At 37.0% G+C, this 24757-nt stretch overlaps 1 protein-coding gene across 1 annotated transcript in view; it reads right to left on the bottom strand.

Moving 5' to 3' along the window:
- Positions 1-6057: 6057 nt before the first annotated feature.
- MRPS9 (mitochondrial ribosomal protein S9) overlaps positions 6058-24757 on the bottom strand; it is a 36443-nt gene continuing 17743 nt past the window's right edge. Inside the window, exons 5-11 of the mRNA XM_050911316.1 lie at positions 23739-23818; positions 17289-17371; positions 14513-14588; positions 11646-11814; positions 8695-8803; positions 7652-7821; positions 6058-6261 (exon numbers count right to left, since the gene is read on the bottom strand). Coding sequence (XP_050767273.1) covers positions 6170-6261; positions 7652-7821; positions 8695-8803; positions 11646-11814; positions 14513-14588; positions 17289-17371; positions 23739-23818 — 779 coding nt within the window. The 3' untranslated portion in view covers positions 6058-6169. The remainder of the gene's footprint in view (positions 6262-7651; positions 7822-8694; positions 8804-11645; positions 11815-14512; positions 14589-17288; positions 17372-23738; positions 23819-24757) is intronic.

The following is a 24757-nucleotide window of genomic DNA, read 5'->3' on the forward strand; positions in this document are numbered from 1 at the left end:
TGCTGTTATAGAAACAAAGAAGCAAATGTTTTTCTAATGAAATTTTCTAAATATCATTTTCCTTTCTCATTTTGCCTTAGTCAAATAAAATCATTACGTGTTGTTTGCAACTTGAGTACAAATGAGTCCTTCAGCCTTGGAAGCATGCACTTAGAAGAGAAAATAATCTGCCTGTTTGCTTAACCTCTGAAATTAAACGGAGTTCAGAGGTAATGTTGGGGGGGGATTTAGAATAGGTCTCAAAGTGACTTTTTCACAGGGAAAGAAACTCTGTGAGGGAAGCTGACTGTTAAACCTGTATGTCTCATCAGCTCTTCTAGCAGAATCAATAGCTACCAGAGAGCTGTCTCAGGTGAAAGATACAGGAGGGACCCCTGTGGCCTTGGCTCAAAAACATCCAAGAGATGTCAGCACTCATGTCAAGGTCTCACTAAAGAACAAGTTTTTAATTCCTAGGAATTTAACTGCAGCTGAGTGAGGAGAAAACAAAATCCCTCTCTGCCTTGCAGGTGATATATTCCGTGGGTGAACATCTACTAAGTAACAGATCCTAGATGTCTATTACATCTATATGAGCAGGGGCAGCCTTTGCTTTAGCAATGCTGGGGTCCATCCCCACCAGAACTTAACAGCCTCAGTGAGATCTCTCACTTCCCTCTTGCAGTAAACACAGACAGCAAACATGCCAGCACCAAGCCTGGCACTGCAACGCACCACCGCAGCAGTTGCTGGTGGGGTTTCCTTAGCTATCCCCAAAGTTGCTGACCGAGATGGGGGATGTCCAACTCGGGTTGAGCGTGAAAGGTGGTGTGCAGCAGGCAGTTGGAAGATCCTGACAACCCAGCTGCCCTAGGATTTTGTATGTGAGCTGAGCAGGGAGGAGGATATTGTGTAACCATGCGCTTGCGTTCTCCTTTCTGCAATGAAGTTGAATGAAGCAGATGTTTTGTCTCACACGGTATTTTCAGTATGCATGTCACAGCCTTCTCAGGCATTGGTGTTCCTGCATAAGAGCCCTCAGCAGGGATTTTGCTGGCTAACCTCACACTTGCAGAGACGGGTATGTGGTGCTCAGCCCAAGCATGAAAAGCGGTACACAAGATAAAAGTCACAAGGTCCTTTACAAAGCAATGACCTCTTCTTCCTCTGTTATGCAGTGTATAACAATATTCTTATCATTTTATTGTTGACAATGAATAATCTATACCGCTCTTGCTTTGCATAGTATTTTCCTCTAAAACCTCTGTTACATTATATGAACACAAGTTTAAACAAACAACAAAAAAATCCTGTTGATACCTCCACCAGCTAAAAAGCATTACAGCTGCCACTGCCTATACGCGATCCAGCACTCAAGGTATAAGGTACAGAAGGTCAAAATTTTAGAGGCACCACCAACCCAAGCCCTGCGGGGCTGCTCTGGGACTTGAAGGAAGGACTGTACCAAGATATGCTGGAGTTTTTTTAATCGTTTCTGCCCTGGTACCACTGGTGCAATCACCTCTATTTTGGCATCATCGTGTCTTATGAGAAACAGATGAAACACAAGGGAAAGTGTAACCAGGCAAGCAGGAAGGTAACAGGGACCAGTCCCAGAACAGAGGGGAATTTGCTTTTGTTGATCTCAAAGGCAAATCGGCACTTTCAGAAGAAAGTGTTAGTGTATCATCTTGTATCTCCTGCTAATCACCCCTTAGTCTGAAATGGCTTCCACGATGTACCAGTCTGCTGAGGACCTGTGGCAAGCACACACCACTCTGCTTATGTTATTTATTATGTCAGTATTGTCAGCATCTGAATATGACGTTTATTGAAATGATGAAGAAATGGTCAGCACACATTAAATGCCTTAAAGATTTAGCATGTTGAAATACAGACCTCCTCTGTGGAACACCCAAGGCTTTTTTCCTCCAAAATGAGCAAGTTCCCAGGCGAGCAGAGGAGCACCCATTACTGCCGATGTGGCTAGTAACTAGGAGAGAAATGGCAGGTGGGATTGAAATGACCCACCAGAAAGACTTCGATATTCAGTTATTCAATACTGAAAACTAACAGTGAAGGTGATTGCTGACATAGTGGTTGAGGGTGGATGCTAAGCAATATGAGGTTCTAAAACCATTATTGGCCATTTGTTTGCATGTTTTGTTCTTCTCCCACACTGCTTTGTTTATGTGGGCAGGTACGCAGGCAGTGATTTGTGTTCACATCTTTTGCAGGATATTTAGTAAGCTACTACAACTGATGCCCACAGGGTGCTAGTAGAGCATAAATAAAAAATACATTTGCTTCCAATTCCAGCCCATGAATTCTTATCCATATAAAATATCACAGAATACTGTGAAAATTAATTTCTATATGCACAAGGATTTTATGAAACTGTACAGAAAAAATGCAGTTTCAATAACAAATCCCCCTCCCTTTAGCCAACATCAATTGCTGGCATTTTATCTAAATAATTACATTTATTAGTTATGTATATGATTAGTATGAGATTGCTAAGGGTAGGTTTAGGTTGAACATAAGGCAGAAATTTTTTACGATGAGGATGGTGAGGCACTGGAACAGGTTGCCCAGAGGAGCTGTGGATGCCCCAGCCCTGGAAGCGTTCAAGGCCAGGTTGGACGGGGCTTTGAGCAACCTGGTCTAGTGGAAGGTGTCCCTGCCCACGGCAGCGGGGTTGGGACTAGATGATCTTTAAGGTCCCTTCCACCCCAAACCATTCTGTTATTTTAACTGTGATGACCAGCACAAGGTTACCGTACCATTTCCAAGCTTCACGCATCAGCTGGCATTTCTTAGCATAACATTGTAATATTAATTTGCAGGTATTACTTATACATTGAAATTAGATTGCTAAAAACTAGCATTAACTGACATTTATTATTTCTCACTAAAATTTTTCTCTCTTGTCAGAAGGAAAAAAAAAAAACCCTGGAAAGACAATCTGAATCTACCCTTTTGAAATGCAATACATTAATCTGTTGTTATAAAATCACTATTTATAAGGCAGATTCATCATCATTTCTTTCCCAAGCATCTACGAACCACTTCTGAAAATAGCTCGTTTCATTATATTGCAAACTGCTCCATCTTGTGGTAACACAGCAGCATTAATACAAAACAGAAACATCTTTGCAGCTTTACCTTCTGACTGACTGGTTTCCACACTAAAGAAATGTTACAATTACCAGAAATCGATGGCATAGACATATTCCATTTGTCTTAGAGACAATTTTGGTACCTTAAAGCAAAACATCAATGTGGTGGAAGGGAAGGAAAAAAAAAAAGAGCCTGGATGAATCGCAACATACATTGACCAGAAAGCACAGGTGGCTTATTGCTTTTTGCCCACATTCAGAAAATATTTTAAAGTATAAGCATCTGTCACATTCAGGACACTTTTCTGAAGTCTTGTTGGCAAGGTGAGTTGGTCCACAACTGCAAGTGGTTCAAAATTGAGACCTGAGAAGCCAGGCTCGGACACAGTTAGCAGGTAGGTGTCCAGGACTGCTTCTTTCAATAACCTTGGCAATGCAAGGGAATGAGAGGAACAGGAAGTTAAAACATCATTCAACCTGATAAACTGATTCTGCTACTGCTGTCACAAACCAAAATTAACCACCTCAATGAAATTTCCTTATTTGGTTCTCCCATAAGATACTTCAGTTCTGATGAATCTGTAAAAATGAGTGAAAAAAAATGGTAGTCTCACCTTTTGATCAGCTTTAACGCTACAGAAATAGTCCTTCTTAATACAATTATTTCATCTCCTAACTCCTAAATGTTGACATGTATTGCAGATGATTGACAGGAACTTCATACAAGCAAAAAAAGCAAAAAATATGTACAATTCTGGTTTTTTTCTTTTCAAAATGCTTCTCTTGGCTCAGTTTCAGAATTAGTTGGAAGGCTGAGCAAGTAGCTATGAAGCAATTGACCTGGTTGCACAGCATTAACTAGTATTTCTAGGGACTTCCCTAAAAAGTTGTGATAAATTCTAAAACTTTACCCTATTTAAAATTTTTGCTGGGTCTAAACACCAAAGGCCATGCCCATACTTTTTTGGAAGGTAAAACGTTAAGAAACCCTTTAAAACATGATAAAAGACTTTGTATGTTTTAAGTACTGATACGCTGTTGCACTCTTATAGCTTTATTGCCCAATAATGAGGTAGGAAAATTAATATGGTCAAACTGATCAATTTTCATTTGTCTTAACAATAAAAATTCTACTATTTAATCTCCTCCTGTATCTTCTTCAGCTAGCACCTTCATTTAAGTGAATTTAGGTGAATTGCCTCAGCTGTTGAATTCAACTTAAGAAGTCACAGAATCATAGAATCACTTAGATTGGAAAACACCCTTAAGATCATTGAGTCCAGCCATAAACATAGCACTGCCAAGTCCACCACTAAACCATGTCCCTCAGCACCACATCTACACATCTTTTAAATCCCTCCAGGGGTGGCAACTCCACCACTTCCCTGGGCAGCCTGTTCCAATGCTTGACAACCCTTTCGGTGAAGAGATTTTTCCTAATATCCAATCTAAACCTCCCCTGGTGCAACTTGAGGCTGTTTCCCCTCGTCCTATCACTTGTTACTTGGTAAAAGAGACTGACACCCACCTCGCTACAACCTCCTTTCAGGGAGTTGTAATTTTGATTGAGACAAACTACCTTAGCAATGAGAAGTCTTGCCCCAGTTTACTGAGTATTCTCATGAAACAAGAGTTAAAAAGAAGCACAGAGTGGCTGTGGGGAGTAAGGAATCAGAAACCTATCAGTCAAGGATGCATACCCAGTTTCTGACCTTCCCTGTTTTACTCAGTTCAAGAGGTCTATTTACTTGCTGCCCCCTCCTGAATGGTGCTCGTGAAAATAATGACCCATACAGATCACTCACAGTTGTTTATCACTTGCGGTGACCTGCTAGCACCTTTTGTTACCTCTGAGGTGTAATATTTTTGGTATAATCTACAGCAAATAAGAAGCAGCGCAGGTACTCTTAGCACTTAGAAAATCTGGCTGGGGAGGAAGAATTCCAAGTACTGAAGTCTTCTAAATCAAAAGAAAGTTGGAAGGTGCCCTGTTGTTAAAACTATTGAGTTGAATTTTTTTTTTCTGCTTTCTCCTGGTGAGATGAACCTTATACTCTTTTTTGCTGTAGCCCAGTTCCTACGGGAAAGATGAAGGATATGCTTTTCCATGTATTTGACCTCTGTCCCAGGAAGGAAGCTGGCAATAAACCAAAACCTTGAGCTTTTGGGTGAGTGCTGTAACCACTTATCTATTTTGGAAGGCTACAATTATAGACAGGAGGTGGGCAGCACTGTCATCACCTCCTGCTTCTGATTTTAAAAAAGAAAAGTTATGATTGTATTTGGCAAAGAGTCCAATGCTATCTTTGTGCATTAGCCATATTTGGAACACGCCTCCTTGATCAGGCCCCTTGAGATTTACGGGGTGGAGAAGTGTATTCTAAAAGATTAACTTCAGCCTAATCCCCCCAGCTCTTTCTGCATTTGGGGAAGAAGAGAAAAACTGACTCCTCCAGAGGGTGATTCAGAGCACCTAAATTTAGGTACTTGCTCTGAATCACTCCCTACTTAACCTAGGGAGGCATCCTGGAGACAACTGATTCCACAGGCAAAGGTTATCCTCTGTGACTGTTCTTCTCTCAACATCCCCTCAATTGTCAGTACCATTCTCACTAGTTTCTCAACTCCACCATAGCTTAGGTGGGAAGTTGTCACTTATCCTCAGATACCTGTGAGGCAGAAAGGGAGGCATGTCAAAGTTGTCCAAATAGCTGGTTAGGAGCTGCCTAATTCCAGAATTTAGGTAGTCAAGTCACTAAACTAATAGACTGATTTTTAGAAGTTATAATCCACCAACAGTTTCATAAATCGTTATTGACTTCAGTGGAGCTAAGATACAAAGCACTCAAGCTACTATTTTAGATTTACCATTTAGGCAAATCACAGCACAATTTTCCACAATTTTAAATAAATTTAAAGAAAGTTGTTTGCTGCTTTTTAAACAGATAAAACGTAGTAGTTAAAATGGAAAAAGTCTTTATTACTAAATATATTTATACAACAGTTTTACATAATACATCAGTATGTTCTGAAATTCTGGTAGCATTCTGTCGTTCTTTAAATTCTCAGACTTATCGCTTTTTCCAGGTGAATTTCCGTCTGGCTCCCTCTTGACCAGGCTTTTTTCGTTCCTTCACACGTGGGTCAAGTGTTAGTAGTCCAGCTACAAAACACAGAAAAGCACCCATTTGTTTACTGTTATTAGCTAATATCACAGATATACTACATGTGGGGGATTCAAGGCAGCCAATAACTTTGCATATGAATTGTAACATCTAGAAGGATAAGGGTTCAGTATAAAACACACTAAAAGGAATTTCATCAGATCCTCTAACATTTTAACTTTTCTTTAATAACTGAATTTTACTCACGTTTTACTTGAAAACCACAAAAAATCCCACATTGTTTTATATCTGTATTGCTTAAGCTTGTAGAGCAGTGGTCTCCAAACTTTGATCGTGCACTCCTATCAGTAAAGTATTTTTGAACCTGCACCTCCAATGTGTCTGTATTTATTCATTTATAAATCATATACACTACTGAAATTCTAAGATTTTCTTCCTGCACCCCAATGGATCATCTTGCACAACACCAGAGTGCACACACCCACTTTAGAGACCACTGCTTTAAAGTACACCTAGTGTTTCCAAAGTATATTTGGCAATGTCCAAAACACGTTCAGAATTATGCTGATCTCATTACAGACACCCAACTCATTACAATGTCAGTTTACAGGGGTATTCCTAGCAAGTCATACTTGTCAGTACTGAAAAGCCATAATCAAAGAAACTTGTTGCAAAGATACTAGCATGAAGATAGCTTTACTTCCATGGATGGCAACAGAGTGAAAAAAATCGTAGCTGTTCTGCCAGTAATACATGCAGGTATTCTTCCTACTAGACCAGAAAGAGCATAGTTAAAAGCTCACTATTCATAATTCTGCATTTGCTGAAACAGTATGGCATCTAATCACTACGAAGTATCAAATAGTGCAGTTATCGAAATAAGTTCTGTCTTATCCTAGGTAATTTGTAAACTCTAAATAAAGCAAGAGAGGAAAGAAGCTCCTTCAGTCTGGCTAGTTGCATGTAATATGTTTATGCTCATTACTATCCCTTCAAAGCTAACCCTCTAGTGTTTATGTTCGAGAATAAAACTTTTTTAAACATGAACAAGATGCGACTAACCAAGTAAAACAAAATACAATCTTAGTACCTTACAGCTCACTAATGCCCGAACCAGATTTGTTAGTGAATACACATTCATGTTTTGCGATTCTATGTTGAGGCAGTATAAGCTGGTTAATAGACCTAAGAGAGGTCATGAACAGATGGAAAAATGCTCAAGATGTCATCCAAAATGTACACAAAGGATGGTAGGAAACAAGTGAAAACAATTTATAAACAAATACAGATCCCTTTCATACAATATACAAGGTTTCACTGGGATTATTTACTCAAATTCGCACTATCTGATCCTTAAATGATCCTTTTACTAACTCCGTTAATTACCAGCAACACATTAAGAAACATTGAAATAATTTCAATTCCTACCTTGCCTCATGAATTCCACCTCTTTTTCTGTCACGAAACTCCTTAAGGCTTTTGCAGAGGCTAAACGTATTGCTCCAGCCTGTGCGGATCTTCCTCCACCAGAGACTGTGCAAACCGTATCATGTTTTCCAACTCTGCCAAGAAACTGGAAAGGGAACAACAACTGTTCTCTAAAAACAAAAAATAATAATCATAATAATAAAAATGAAATATATGCATGTATATAAATTTACATGTTATGTACATTTCTTATCATAGTATATACAAAAACATAGTTAACTCTCAGGCAGAGATCCAGAATGGCATTCATATCTCTAATTTCCTACTGATATCAACTAAATCAATGGGAAATTAGCAGCTAGGAGCATATTCAAATTGCCAGTGGTAAGTATTCTAAGTTCAGTTTTACAATTACTTGTGTTTCACTAATTATCTACAGATGCCAAGATCCATCAGCTCTGGATATTCAAACCGAGCAATCTCTCACACTTATCTTGAGCTCAGACCACAATATAAAGTAAAAATCACATAAAGGATAGAAATCTTATGTCAGCCTTATGAGCAGTCTTCCATATCAGACTGTGCACATCCTCCAAAATCTGAAGCTTCACATGAAGTGTCTCACCTTGTTTGCTTCCACTATGTTACTGTATGCCAGAGTAATTACACATGCATACAATTTGCAAATCTCTCAGCAAACACTTAAAGACACTGTTTATTTCTTTTTAAAATAAACTGCAAGCCCTTTCTAATGGGACCAAAATTTGAACTATCCAAATAGTCTGTGCTCTTGGTTTCTGCACCCCTTCAGAAAGGGAGAGACAAGAAACACAGAGCAAGGGTTACCTATCAGTTCTTATACTACTGACTCCTGAAAACTAGGAGGAAAAGCAAGACCAATTTTCATAAAACAGATGGTTATACAGAAACAAGAACATAGCATCAACTCTGTGGAACATAGCACTAAAATATAATTGCATGGCATGACTTTTGCTGGAATAATTTAAGTACAGTAAGAATACAGCATTTCATAGTGTTCTCACCTGTCCTGCAGCACTGGGAAGTAATGTAAAATGTCTATTCCATTCACCGTAATTTTTCCAGTCCCATTGTCATAAACTACTGCAGTAGCTCTTGCGGTTTTTCTTGTACCTTAAAGGAATTAAAACCAATCTGTTATGAGGCTTCAACATTCTACAGAACTTCAAGTGCCCAAGTTAAGCAAATCTCAATACTTTCATATAGTACCAGCTGTTTCTTTTTGGAGGCTGGGGTAACAAAAAAAAAATTACAAAAGGAAATCAATACAAACAATGAACAACTAGCTTTCAATATATTTTAATCAATGTCTATTAAGGGGGGGAAGTATGTGTTGGGAGCAGGTAGAGGTAACACTCTACCTCCCATAACTTCAGTAGATCAGGACACTTTCTTGACCTGGTGATGTCACAGTATGTGAAAATAAACAGTTTGTTGAACTCCTACATTTACCAGAAGTACAATTTCTAGTAATATTAAAATACTTTATAAAATCATACAAAGGTACAGAAGTTTAAGAATATTCACATGGAAAAGGTTAACACTTTAGTTATACCAGTATAAGCAATACCTATGCATCATTTAGCATAGTTTCCTCAGAAATTACTACTTACAGTTAGTTCTAAGTGCATTACCTTCAAGTTAAACCATGACAAACTCTCTGTGCTAAAGCCTAAGACCAATCTTCTGTAGCACAAAGGAAGCAATCATTCTGATAAAGGAATTATGAAACAAATTAGACATTTGGGTAATGGGTATTGGGTTTGCGTGGCAAGGTTTTGGTAGCTGGGGGGCTACAGCGGTGGCTTCTGTGAGAAGCTGCCATAAGCTTTCCCCATGTCCGATAAAGCCAATGCCAGCCGACTCCAAGTCAGACCTGCTGCTGGCCAAGGCCGAGCCCATCAGCGATGGTGGTAGCGCCTCTGGGATAACATAGTTAAGATGGGGAAAAAGTTGCTGCACAACAGCAATTGCAGCCAGAGAGAGGAGTGAGAATATGTGAGAGAAACAACTCTGCAGACACCAAGGTCAGTGAAGAAGGAGGGGCAGGAGGTGCTCCTGGCACCAGAGCAGAGATTCCCTTGCAGCTCATGGTGGTGAAGACCATGGTGAGGCAGGCTGTCCCCCTGCAGCCCATGGAGGTCCACAGTGGAGCAGATATCCACCTGCAGCCCGTGGAGGACCCCACGCTGGAGCAGGTGGATGCCCAAAGGAGGCTGTGACCCCATGGAGAGCCCACACTGAAGCAGGCTCCTGGCAGGACCTGTGGACCCATGGAGAGAGGAGCCCACGCTGGAGCAGGTTTGCTGGCAGGGCTTGTGACCCCGTGGGGGACCCACGCTGGAGCAGTCTGTTCCTGAAGGACTGCACCCTGTGGAAGGGACCCACGCTAGAGCAGTTCACGAAGAACTGTAGCCCATGGGAAGGACTCACATTGGAGAAGTTCATGGAGGACTGTCTCCCATGGGAGGGACCCCACGCTGGAGCAGGGGAAGAGTGTGAGGAGTCCTCCCCCTGAGGAGGAAGGAGTGGCAGAAACAACGTGTGATGAACTGACCGCAACCCCCATTCCCTGCGCCACTGGGTGGAGGAGGTAGAAAATTCAGGAGTAAAGTTAAGCCCGGGAAGAAGGGAGCGGTGGGGGGAAGGTGTTTTAAGATTTGGTTTTATTTCTCATTATCCTACTCTGATTTGACTGGTAATAAATTAATTTTTTTTCCCCACGTTGAGCCTGCTTTGCCCGTGACAGGAATTGCTGAGTGATCTCCCTGTCCTTATCTCGACCCATGAGCCTTTCGTTAATTTAGTGGTGTGATGGGACACAAACAAGACTGTTCTTGAACTTAGTAAATCTGATGGCTTTTCTTAAATAACATGGGTTGCATGTTTATCAAACTTCAATAACTACTGTTCTGAAGACACTACTGAAAACCAGTGTGGATTAAATCCCAGTTTGGCGCTCTCACATCTCCTTGTTGTCACGTCATCTTGAAGCCAACCCTGCTAGAACAAAAGCTCTCTAGCTATTTAGCCCTTCAGAATCTCTGTGACCATTGTTCTTATTATCATCTGCTGCCTGCTGCTTAAGAATACACATCATCTCTGACTAAGATTCCTCTTAAATGTACAGCATAAAGTGTGTGCGTGCGCATATGCTTTGTCCAGAGAGTCATCAGACTTTCCTATACATGTTGTTGCTACATTATTTTTTCTAGGCAATCACTCATAACATACATCATATCATTCTTCCACTATGTGTCCCTCCACTGAAAATGTAAGCAGCCTGTGTTTAGAAGATACAGAGACCTTCATGGCTTTTCTCTAACATCGCCCTCTGTCTCAGTACCAATGACTAATTCCCATCTCTGTCCCATAATGCTAGCTGTGGTTCATCCACTTGTTTAAAAAATTTAGAAATTCCCTCTTTGCATTTTCCTAGGCTGTTTGTAAATATCCAAGTGCGTTGCTATTTATTCTTTGCATCTTCAAAACTCTCCTTTGCTGGACTGCCTCCAAAAGTCATGATAAAGGTTACTTAGTGGTCTAAGCATGCCACTTTTATACTAAGCAACAATACTGTTACATCCGTGGAATTCTCCGTACGTGTTTGTGCTCCCCCAGTCCCCCGCTCTTTATGTTCAACAGTCAACTCTTGCCAGCAATGAAAGTCCTTTTGTATCCTACAACATGTAGCACAACAAAGTCCTCTCTACAGAGGTACTACTCGATAGAAATACAGATAAAAACAACAGTTGATAGACTCTGTGCCAAAAACTTCCACTTCGTTACCAGGCCACGTCATAACTTAGTATGCCATAACATAATTAACAATTATACATGCAATATACACGTAAGGATATAAAATGAAGTAGTGACACATTCAGCAGTGTTGTACATACTATAGTGTGAAGAGGAAAAAGTTCTGCATCATTACCAACCAACTTGAAATTATTACCTTCACCGGTGCTGAAGGCCACTCCTCGCTCATCATACTTCAAGGGCTCAATAACTACCTTTTGTAACTGCGCAGGAACTTCTTTGGAAAACTTTTGTATATACTTCTCCTCGATGTCACTACATGGCAACGTCACCAATTTTTGTAAGAGTTGAATAAATCTTGAATACTGTAGACAACAAGACTTTGTTAAAGGATGCAAGTGTAATTGCATTTGCTAAAACTTTCTATTTTTATACAATTGATCTTTCCTACTTCACTTTTATTGATGATTTCTGACAAGATGACACTTTTGCACCTACATGCTGATTTAAGAACAGCATGCAGATGCATCATTTTCTGTGTGACTAAAGATACCTAGTTCTTTCTTCAGGCAACAATGAAACTTTAATTCAAAGCATAACCAACCCCTTTGTAATACAGGATTATTGTATTAGAATGAAGTTCATCTCACTTTTAAAAAGAAAACATTGAGGGGAGTCTTCATTCTTTTATTATTGTTTTATTAAAATGGCAAAAGGAAAAGATTTTCACCTCATTTTCAGTAAGTCAGCATGTTCATTGACTTGGAAACAATTTTACTTCACTAAACTGAACCTCTTAAATGATTATATTTCATAATATATACAGGAAATACCTATCTATCTATCTATCTTCGGCTGTTCAAGCTGAGTTACTTTAATGTTTATGATTTCCTTTAAAACCGAACAATCAAGCTATTTAAAAATTCAAGAGATACTTGACTTAAAGGGCAACCTCTTGAAATAAATTATCCATTGCTACTGTGTGGTTCTCCTTCCCCCTTACACCCCCCTCCAAAGTTCTTCAACATGTGATTAAAGAGTAAACACCACTGTGTTAACCCATTTGTGCTAAAAGCTGGGATGTCCTGTTATGAAGTGTTACTGGCAGGAGCACTAGACAGCTGGGCACTGTATATAAAGGTATGCTATCATCTAAAATGGATTTTCCATATAGATATCATAACCTTATTTTTGAAATTTCCTTTACTTACAAGCTGTTATTAAAAGTATTTTTTCTTCTCTCTGTTACCAGAGTCTTCTGCACAAAATTAATACTTTTCTTGTAACCTAGCAATAGCCCCTGGAACTCTGACATCACTTAGAAAGCTTCTTCTGTCTAATGACATGACACAGATGTGCAGTAAAGCCTCTGAAGAGCAGAAATAAAAATACAAAAATTAAAAAATTATAGAGGCTACAGATGGAAGAAAGCTTCATCAGTTTTCACTTGCAGAGTGTAAAGGAAAAAAATATCCATAGCTCTGATTTTGTTTAATAATGCAAACACCACAGAAAATTTTGCTGCAATGGCAAAATATAAGAATTTGAACAGGTAAGACTGGTAGCTCATATCGAGACATTTCAAATCCATTTAAACAACATTTGTTCCTATAGGCTGAGGCTTTGTAGTTTTACATACGAGAGGCCAGTATGTAAAAGGTTTTGGGGTTTGGTTCTTTCTTTTTTTAGTTTACTGCAGTCTACTTTTACAGATGTAGAGTGTATAAAAACCAAGCAGTGAAGAACACCAAACTGGCTGTACAACTAGACCAGTTCCTGGCACTCAGAGGAAAAACAGCCATTCCAAATGCAGGAGCTACTGAAAACACTGAAGTCATAACTGCTTCTACTGTGAGCAAGATAAAGGAAGTCTCCTGGGTATACCAGGATGGAGAACTTACAACAACGATTTCTAACTTATGCTTACGGACCACAATCCGCTCGAGACCTTTTCACATCGCCCATGGACAAGGAAGCCATCACATGTTACCTGTTTTAGATGACAAGTGAGCAAAGGGCATGTTTGCTGCTGCTATGTTATTTTTGTAATGACGCTGTCCACACGACAGAAGAGATTGAAGAACACTGTTTCTAGGTGAGAAAATACTTGGGATGCTCAGACAAATAGTGTTATATTCTCTGGTACTATCATATTCAAACTTAAACTTCCAAAAGAAAACTGAAGCTGGCCACATAGACTGAACCTGCTATTAGAAAATCTAATGCTATTTAAGGGACTGTAGGAAAAAAGCTCTGAGTGAGAAGAAAGTGTACAACTATCAGGCTGAATAGTGTTATTCCCACAGATATATGTAAAGAAGGACTCCAAATCTAGACAGTGATACAGTTTGCAGATACTGGGGAAACTGCAAAATCCTCCTCTCTCCCACCATATTCATATCAAGGAGAATATAACAAGAGATATCTGTATCAGACCACAGATCTATGTAGCTTTGTATCTTGTTTCTGATATTTGATTCTGTAGCCAGTCGCTAAGAAAAAGGACTCCTTATTTCTGATCAGCCTTCTCTATGATTTTTCTATCATTATAATCTCTTTAAGATTAAATAATCCAAAAATCTGTGCAGGTTTACCATTACAGAAATCCATCGTGTTTCCCATCTTGAACATTTACCCCTTCTCTACAATAAGCAACAGAGGTTCTAGTCCTGTCCAGTTTTCATCTGTAACTAGAATAAATGACTACTTATTTCTACTACAAAGTGTTACTATAGTCCATTCCTGACTACATAATTAGATGGCAAGGAACAAGTGCTCTAGGCCTCACAATGTTGCCAGGAGAAAAACTGAACTATGTTAGTAACAATGGAAAACCCTTAATAGTTCTGTACTGTGCTAGATTAAAAAAATGACACAGGTCACTTTTCAAGACAACATGAATGTGACAGTGCTGTGAGCAGATATAGACTTTATGAGAAGGAAGAAAATTCTTTTGAAGAGCACCTGCTTCTACATAGTACCTTTTTAGCATCCAAAAATGCACCCAGAGTCCATATTTTTAAGACACAAGCCTCCTTAAGATTAGAAAGATTAATTACTTACATCATCATCTGACAGTTTTTCTAACAACATTTCTTCCAATTCAATCTTAGTCAGCCATCTGCTGCCAGCCAGGTTTCTGTTTAAAATATCACATATATTCTCCCTTTAATTAACCATGCAATTAGAGTTACATCACAAAGGACCACACATACAGTCAGTCTTCGTTCAGAAATACATCTTCCATTACAAATGGATACAGATTACATTCCTACAGTACACATGAGAAGATCTATGTTGATTTTAAAAGATCTGTCTTTTGAAAGGGATGGTAACTTCATGTACTGAATTAACCACATGAAAATTATGAGTATCAGTTATGCATTATTCATATTACTGAAGTCCAAGATTGAGCTAGAGTAATATTGTAACAGTAAGTGACCTTCCCCACAACTTAGGACTTAGTTTTAAAAGCCTGCTGCTAGGAAAAATTTGGTTTACAAGCAGCAAAGAACAAAATCAAAGGCAGAACGTTAAAATCAAATTCTAAAGTAACAGAATTTTGCCTCTGGTCTTTACTTTTCTGATCAATACAAAAAACTCCACTAGCAGTAAGCATAGTCAAAGTGCTAATGTAGCAATGACACTGTATTTTATCTACTGTGTAATCTTGACCTGCTTAGCACAGAAGCTGCATCGATGATAGCAAAAGCAGAAATTTCTAAGAAAACGGCCTCATACGGAGATGCTAACACAAAGAAAAACCAATGCTTGAAATAAATCTTTGTGAAATACGTATGATACAAAGTGACCAACTAAGCAGAACGCCACCGTAAATATACATGCCAACATTATCAGGTAAATTTAAGGCAAAGCTGTAACTAGTTTCTTACTTCTTCATGTTTTTTAGAAACAACCTTAATGAATGTTTTCAGCAGCATTAAGGAAGCTGTGATTCAGAAAAGCACTCCTTCTGAAGGTGATTTTAAGTAGTACTTCTTCTTAAGTATGTATTTTAATGCTTTTCTGAGTCAGGGCATGAGAAACATTTATTTAGAAACAATACTGGTTTTAACAGTAATTTTAAAAAGCTTCCAATCCTGACAGACTCAAGTATATAATTACACTTACATATTGCTACTTCCAGTGAAGTCAATGACATTTTTTACATGTGAAAAGCTATAAACTTAAAGTAGTTCAAGATCAGGTCCTAACCCTACAGTTAATATTACAGAGTGTGTCCACAATAGATTATTTTCTGGGGGAAAAAAAAGCCCTTCCCACCCACCCTCTACCCATACTTCGGAGATAAATTATCCAGGCTCATCTCAAAGGAAGTACCATATTCAGTGTGGAAAATAAGTCTCAAAAATCCTTTAAATTCTCTGAGCTTTTACAAACCTAACAGGGAAAACAGACCTTTCAACTCTGACTAGCTTTAGGTCATTTTTCACATCAGTAAATCCACTGGCTGAGCTCTGTAAGGAGTCAGGTTATTTTTCAGCAGCGTACACCAAGAAACTAAATTCATTTGTTCTCTTGTCTGCTCAGAAGCTAACATGAATCTATGATAAAACATTCCATGGGTCATAGGACACTATTTATATCATGAAGAAACATGAACTTCTGTTATTTAAGAAATTGAAATAATCTCAGCAAATTAATCCTTTCTCTTCCTAACATAAATAACAAATGGCTGAAATTAAGAAGTGACAAACCAACATGATGTGCAACTGGAACAGCACATAAATCTGGCTAGCAAATACACAGCAAGAACAAAGATAAAAATAACTTGGACAGTGAAAAAGTAACTATACAGAAAAGCAGTAAATGCCAAACCCAAAACTTCCTAGCTGTATCCATTTCCTTTAAAGACTTGCTTAATTTAATATTCTAATATATCATAAAATCCTTGCAAAAAATGTCAAAACAGAAAATCAACAATACAGCCTAAGAGAAGCAAACAGTTCTTAAAGCGTATACCCATTTCAAAGACAATCCTGACTGTATGCACTAAGAAACTAACAACTGTAGCATCTCTCATAGCTTCTTCTAGTTGACATGTATCTTTTCTGTCCAGTGGCTAACTATCTGAAGAGCTTGCTGTGCATACCAGAGAAGTTAAAGAGGAAAAAGAAGAGAAACTAAATTCAATTACTAATAATGGTGATATTTAAATAAATCCAACCAAATAAATTTTTCTAAAATTACTGTAGTTTTTGATGATTTAGCTGATCAAAGCCATTAGAAGAAAAATAGTAAAATTAAGTATTTTGATACTCTTCAAGTCAAATATTGGTAAGTAAAAATATTCAAGAACTGTAATTAATGAAAGAGTATTAAAGAGCTCAGCTTTAGGCCTTAGGATTTTTCCAACAGATAAGCAACTTATTTGGTATTTTAAAGGGCCTTGATTTCTTACAAAGAAATCCTTTACCTCCTTTTTCAAAAACTTTTAATAAAGAAATAATTAGAAAACTTCATATACAGAAACATAGAATCCTGGATATTCTCTACTTATTTTCAAATCACACTTCAGAACTTTTATATAGGAGAGAATATTGAAAAGAGCAGGGAGAGATTAAAGAGCAAGAGAAATAGGTGGAGTTTCCCCTATTCTAGCAGTGAGAAGCGAGCACTCCACACATACATACTACAGGTAAGACTTTTCAACCTGAAATTACCATACAAATATTAGACAAGGAATAGGGAAAAAGTCTGAAAATGCGTTTGTGGAATAAAAGGCAGGTAGGGTGGGGAACTACAAGAAGTGCCAAAACAACATATCGAAGCATTTTAAGAAAACTAGTATCAACATTCATTCTAACTGGAAGCTTACCTTTTTTCCTTCTGAGGAAGAAGTTCTTGAGCTGTCAGTTGGTCTTGATATTTCTGAACATTCAGCAATTTTTCATATGTTTCCTAAAATGTATATGGAAAAAGTATTTAAAAGCATTTTTCCATTTAACATTTAAATTTTGTTATTTAAAACACTTGTTTATGTGGTTGTACTCTCCAAACACTTAAAATGCAGAAGTCAGAAAACAAGTAGAGCTCTGACAATTAAAAAAAAAAAAGGCAAGTTAAATCTAGACCAACAAACATTTAGACAGCATATACAATATTTTCATATGCAGTTCAAAGTAATTAATTTTGAATTCTGCTATTTTTCTTCAACAGTGTTTGTTGCCTTCTTACATATGCTTGGGGGAAAAAAAAATTCTCAACTGTATACAGAAAGGCAACTGCATTTGTATAATGGATGTAACTCCAAAACATACAGCACAATAATTTCATCAGTGCATCCACATTTTAGTTTGACTTCCTCAAAATACCAACAAGGTTTAAGATTGTAAATAATTTCACTTAGTTAGATTTTTGTACATTTAGAGTGTCAGCTTTATTGGTGGTCTGTATCAGTCAGAACTCACTCTTACACAGGCATGTCTATAGGGACACACATAAAGTTGTACATTTACCACAATCAGAATTTCTGTTCTTCCAAATGTTACAGATATATTTACTCTGAATTTTCAGTATTTTTTTAAAAGTTTTCTTGAAATTCTTAGCTATGCTATTGTTTTCAAACAATGCTCTGACAGTGATTTACCACTTCAGAAAAACAAAAGGAAAAAATATTCCAAAAAGTCACACTGAAAATATTACAGAAGAAACACACTTTTAATAAAGTATTTTCGCATTTTTTTTTTCAGTTCAGAAACTTTTGGAGACTATTTGGTTCTAAAATATAACATCTACTACTCTGAATTATAACAGTGATTCATATCACAAGTTAAACAGGAGTATTTGGAGAAATAATTATAAATTATATTGAAACAAAACAGGATTGTTATACTACAACAAAGTACTTACATGCCAAATAACTTCCATTAACAAGCAAAAATAGAAAGCTTATAATCACTTTCATATACCTTATTAATATAATGAGTCTTAGCAAATACTAGCGAGAAACTACAGTGTAAGAATTAGTGGGGACAAGGAACAATGGTTGGGGGTTTTTTTCCTTTGTATTACTTACAAAAAACAGTAAAAGAAGAAATGTGAGACAGCTCTGTATTGTCAGAAATTAACCAATGAAATACTAGTTCTTAACATAATACTGGGATTTGCAACAGGATGCAATGAAACTTCTGCAACAGTTTACACTTAAAAAAAACAAAAACCCCTTGCTTAGTTATAAACACCTATTGTTCAAGCTGATTTATCCACTAATATAAAAATACACCTGCACATATACTAAAAATATTTGTACTTAAAGTGTATGAACTAAGAACAAATTGTTATCTGAGCTGCACTGAAAGCATTTAAATAGAGACAATTCACTGAAGTCTTTGATGCAGGTCATTGGTGACATTTTTAACAGCACAGTGGAACAAACGTATTTTTGGAATAACTCCACCGTACAAAATCCTGAAGTACAAAATTGTTCTTTTCTTTGAGACAGCGTAAGAACTCATATTATAGTAGTATGCCTTTCAGAAATCCTTTATTTTTGATAGAGATAACTGTGTCAGACAGGAACTAGGAAAATTTTCAACTTAAAAAAGTCTATTTATCTTCAAACACAGGAAACATCATATAAAAGAGCACAACAAATCATATTTTCAAATATTTCCAAACCTCACAAATACATCTGTAGATCTCTTAAGATAACAAGATATGGTAGCACTACTTTAGGCAAGATTCATGTCACATCACTCTAATAATCTTAACGGCTCCAGTCAGAGCTGACTATTAGGCTGTAAAAATTATTGACTATACATTAAAAGCACAAGACATGGTTTGGGTTAGAGGGCATGAGGTGTGCCTGACACTAAGCAATTTTTAGGCACCTGTAGTTAGACATGAAAAAGAATCAGTATGGAAGCTTCTGCTCTGGAATGTAGAGGGAGGGAAGAGAAGGGGAAGGAGGGCTGTGGCTGCCTCTCAGCTATCTGGGTAGAGCTCAGTTGGAACAGGCTTAGAGACTCCCGTGAGCTCCACGAGTTTCTGCATTTGGAAGAAGTCAAACCAGGCATGAAGAAGATATTTTGGTGTTAGATGATGAGAATAGGTACTGGGTTACTAGGTCTTATAAGTAATATATACATATACTCCTATATGTATAAGGAGGCTCGTCACTCTACTGCTAGCCTCTCGGCGTACCTCTTGCCTGCATAAGGCATAGAGTGTCACCTTCCTACCTGGCAAAAGCAGTCTCCAGTTTGCCTCCTCAGAAACACCCAGCATCTTCACTACACTCTGGCATATACATTTATGTATTGGAATGGTCAGCAAAAAATATATGAACCAGGAGCTCAACAAAAACACAGCTATATCACAGTTCTTTAAAAAAGGGCAGGGGGAGGGAATCACAGTTGTTACCTTAGGACAGACTGACTATAGTCAGAACTGCTTCCAAACAGCAACTGAAGGATTTTCCTTTAACTTGTGTCATGTTACCTAAAGAAGGATTTTGTCATCATATTCAGAAACTACTGATAAACACAGGCAAATAAAATGAGATATGGGTTGCCACCCACTAGTTTTTAGCCTCAGAAATTCATTGTTATGACAACAAAGGCTTTACAACAGCTGGAACAGTAAGATTTTCCTGAAGACACTCCCTAGGTACTCCCAAAGAACACCAACACTCCACAGCCTGTTTAAGTTCTAAGAATTTGCACTTCTAAGATTTAAAATGATCTCTTTAAACTGTTCTGGTTAAACTACAGTAATCATGTCCACTCATACAAAGAACCCTTTACACAGGAGATGAAGTCAAATGACATTAAAAAGTAGTATTCTAAAACACTTCCAAGTGTAGGAGAAACGCTAAATACAATTTCCTGCATATTTCTGGCAATGAAAGTGGACTTGCATCTCTTATGAAATAAAATTTTCGTCTGAACTATTAAAAAAAATTAATGCATGTATTTAATCTCTGTATAGAGATGAAGTCAACAGACTAAAAAAAAACCACTCACATGTGAAGTAAAGTATGTGGATGAGCCTTTGCAAAATCAGGAATCACACGTAATGCCCAATAATTTATCTGACAAATCTTCACTCCCCAACAGCTAAAGAAAGCTTCTGAAGACGCACTTGCTTTTTCAAAGCTGGCAGGTGAAGATTTTACTAATCACTTCAGGATTCAATAGTCCAATTCATGAATGTACACATCTGTGTGTCTTGTAAACTCAGCTATTACACAATCAAAATTGCTGATTTTACAAGATTGGCTACGTACTGAAACACTTCCATTTCTAATAGAGAGATCAAATTTCAGATCTCTACAAGGATGCTCTCTTTTAAAATAAAAAAATAATATTCTTATTTTACCCTGCATAAAAAATTTAGGGAAGAAATTAGCAAATGGAACCCTAGAAGGACAGATTTTTTAAAGGGAAAAAAATTTTAATTTTAATGTTTTGGTTAAAATATGCTGCAGAGCCCACATTTTACATCATAGTTTGTATTTTGCTTTGCTTCTAACGTGGTTTTGACTTCAGCATATACTTTGGGTTTTTTTAGGTTTTGGGTTTTTTAAGAGTTAAAATGCTCTATTGTTAGAGCATTTACCTCTGATCGACAACCTCTGATATTTCTAAAAAAGTACAAGAAGCACAATTACATAAAATTACTATTTTGCTAGACAGAATGGTATGAAGAGACCATTTCGTCTTGTTCTGCACATTACAAAAATATGGTATTACTCTGAAAAACTTTTAAGTTAAATGATGATCAAATATACTATCAAATATTTGTGAAATGGTGTTTCATGCAACAAACATTCTTTTGTGTATCAGAAGAAAAATAAATTGTCCTTTTCCCTACAGCTAAACTTTATTCAACAGGCAGAACAAAGACAACAATGCAGTATAAAGCAAATATCCTTTATGAAAGTTCATTGAATATTCAATTCATAACAACATATATATTGGCAGTTACAATACATGTGAATATACACAGTTTATCTATTGTAAGTGGATAATATTATTTATTAGCATTAACTAAACAAATAATGCTGTGATCAGTTACATTACTAGCAATTAATAAAATTCAAGTTCCACGAGTCTATGTAGTAACTAATGGCATACAAGTTTAAGCTAAATATTATGTTTATCCGATTTATTAGACTTAATGTAGCAATTTAAAGGACATCCTCAAATGGGATTGCTTACTTACACTAGACTGTATTAACATACAACCCTTTTTTTTCCCTAGCCAAATTAATTAGCTTTGAGACTTAAAAAATACATTTTCTTGAATACACATTAGTCTAGTAAGAGGTTAAAACAATGTCGGGAATTTCATGCAGATTTCAGCTTCCATTTGGCTGAATAAAAAAACCTGTTAAACCTCACTTAAAGGATTTAGGTTTATAGAAGCCTATTTAATGAAAATATTCAGAAACAGTCAAAGAACACTCAAGTATCCTATACTAATGAAAAATGCATTTGTTAAACCAATTTGTTCGAAGGTGGTTGCCACACGGTTAGAAACAAGATGCACACTATTCTTTTAGAGATTTCCAAGGCAAGTCTGCATACTCTAACTGCTAGGAAGAGCTAAAAATAAACTTGTGCTCCTTGTAAAATTTGTAATTTCTTCATTATGATGGAATGCAACAAAACATCTTGCCCTTGGGTTGCTCTGTTTCAGCCAAAACAAATGCAAATGGCTTGTCAGATGACAGCTGTTTGATAAGGCTCCTCTACAAGACCTGCATGCTTTACTTTTTTCCGTGAAACTTGGGATGAAAGGCAGAAGGCAGGAAGAGAATTAATGTAGCATACAGTCTAAAGGCAATGCTACAACCGTGATTAAGTAGAAAAGTTAAAAGGCACAGATTTTCCACAGCCTCGCTGCGTGCAACCCATCCGTGTAACAAGTTGACAGGCCTAGCGCGTCAGCTCCATCATCCTCTCCGACAGCTAAAACGCAGCATTGCATCCCTTTTCAGAGAAAATTTGCGTCTGCACCATGAAGCGTTGTACATTATTTCTTAGCACTGCAGGGGGCTCAAGTCCATATGGAACCTTCACAAATATTACCACAGATCAAACCAGCAGCGTTTCGAGGCAGATTTGACATACCTATTTAAATGAACAGCAGGGGTCCTCGGGCTGCCTCAGGCTGTGCAGGAGAAAACCTCTGTGGAAAGCCTACGCTGCAGCTCCATTACTCAGCAAAGACACACTCTACATTTATCATTCATTTCATTTCTGCCAGGGCAAGAAGCTCATTTGCCCAAGGTCAACAACAAAAAAAAAAGGGGGGGGGGGAAGGTGTTTTTTATTCTCCCAAAGAAATAAATGTACCTGACAAGTGGGGATTTTGTCCTTTGGGTACGCAGAACGCAAATAAATATCAGATAATTCTAATAAAAACACTACATTCAGATGTGCACCGAATTTGATAACATAAATTTTTTTTTTTTGACAACAGACCAACCATAGAACTAACTTTTTAAGACTATTTAATGAGGAAAAAATCTGACATGATTGTCCAATTAAATATTTCTGCATACATTATTAATGCTTTTGTCTTCTATAAGTACACGTAAGAAACATGCACATCTTTCTATAAACTCTTCTGAAGAGCTAGATAATGCTTGCGCTATTGATGGTCATAGGTATGAAACGTCTGTTCATAATCCATGTTAAGACTCAGGGTCTAGTGATATTCTATTAGATAGAGCTTTTTTCATAAAGGTAAACAGATGCAGATCCTTTACTTCTGGAACCATACTAATCAGAAAAAGCCTGAAGTTTACATGAATGGAACAGTCTTAGAAAAATCAATTAAGCAGTTTAAATGCAAATTTTCTTCACACTAAATGTCAGCACAAATAACATTTCCTATAGCTTTGCCCTTCAAGGGGAAAAAAAAAAACAAACTATTTTTAATTCTACAATGAATTTTCCTAGAACTAGCCATTTTTGTTGTATATGCATTCTCCACTACTAACCTTATGCTACTAACCAGATACAGCCTACAAGAAAGCGTTCAGACTATTCAAACCCAGGCCATAGCCAAAATTGTAAAATAAACCAAAAATTAAAGCAAGAACTGTTATGTAGTCTGTTCTCTTAAATGTGACATAAAATGCCCCTAATAATGGATATTGTGACATAAAAATATATATTGCATTTAGCTTCAGTGGTGATATTATGGCCTACTGTGAAAACATGAGTAAACTCAGGAGCTCCTGATACGTATCTCTAGAATAATATGTACTTGACTGGGAGCTAACATTATTTATTACAGATTATAACATACTTACATGCATTATTGAATAATATGACTGCTTGCCAGTATAGAAGAGAAAGTGGAATGGTCGGCCATCTTCTCCCCACTGGATTTCTAATGAAAAGCAAGATTAGACAAGAAAGCAATATACACTCACTAAAAAAATACCTTGTATTTAATTGCAGTTATAAACCTCTTTCATAATACTGATTACCTTTCGAAATATCAGAGAACAAAGACATTTCACGGGTGTTCAACCTGTCTGGAAATCTAATGATTTAGACTACCTTGTTAAAAAACAATCTCCACCTACAATTATAACCAAATATTTAATATAATATTTCTAAATATCGTTTAACATGAGGGAATCCCTCATGTACATCTTAAATAAACTTTCAAAGACTGTACAGTTGGTATTACAGATAGAAGTATACATTTTAGAATAGGAAGAAGTACAAATTAAAAGACAACTAAAATCTACATAATGATTGTGAAAGATGAAAGATTAACAGCTCTGGAAAACAGAGCAAATTTGTCATTAGTATGTCTAAACTAAACTAAGTATTCATACAATTGTCTCTTGTGGGCAACACAACTGTATTCAGAACTTGGGTGATTTTAGCACTTGTTCATGTTGATATGTTTGGGATATTTAATTACAAAGACCTATGCTATAGTTTACATAATTAGTTCAACAAGAAAAGATACGTTCTATATAATTCAGTACATCCAGTTTATTTTATTCATTAAAAAATGTTATTTAAGGACAAATAAATTTCAACCTCAGAAAAAATATCAAACGTGAATATAACATAACAAAGATCTTTTCCAAATAAAGAAAAGTGACAAAAATAAAAACCTGAGAGCTTTTTACAAATTGAACTGTAGAGAAACTCCCAGCCATTTTATCTAGTGAAGTTCAAATGAAGCTATCTATAAGCTATAGACAAAGATAAGACTCCAAGAACCTGCCTGATAAGCACGATAGGTATTGCATTGGAATGTTAAGACATAATACAGCAAAAGTTGAACATAAAGATGCAAAACTTAATA

The sequence above is a fragment of the Gymnogyps californianus genome, chromosome 1, assembly GCF_018139145.2.
Source record: "Gymnogyps californianus isolate 813 chromosome 1, ASM1813914v2, whole genome shotgun sequence".
Taxonomy (NCBI): domain Eukaryota; kingdom Metazoa; phylum Chordata; class Aves; order Accipitriformes; family Cathartidae; genus Gymnogyps; species Gymnogyps californianus.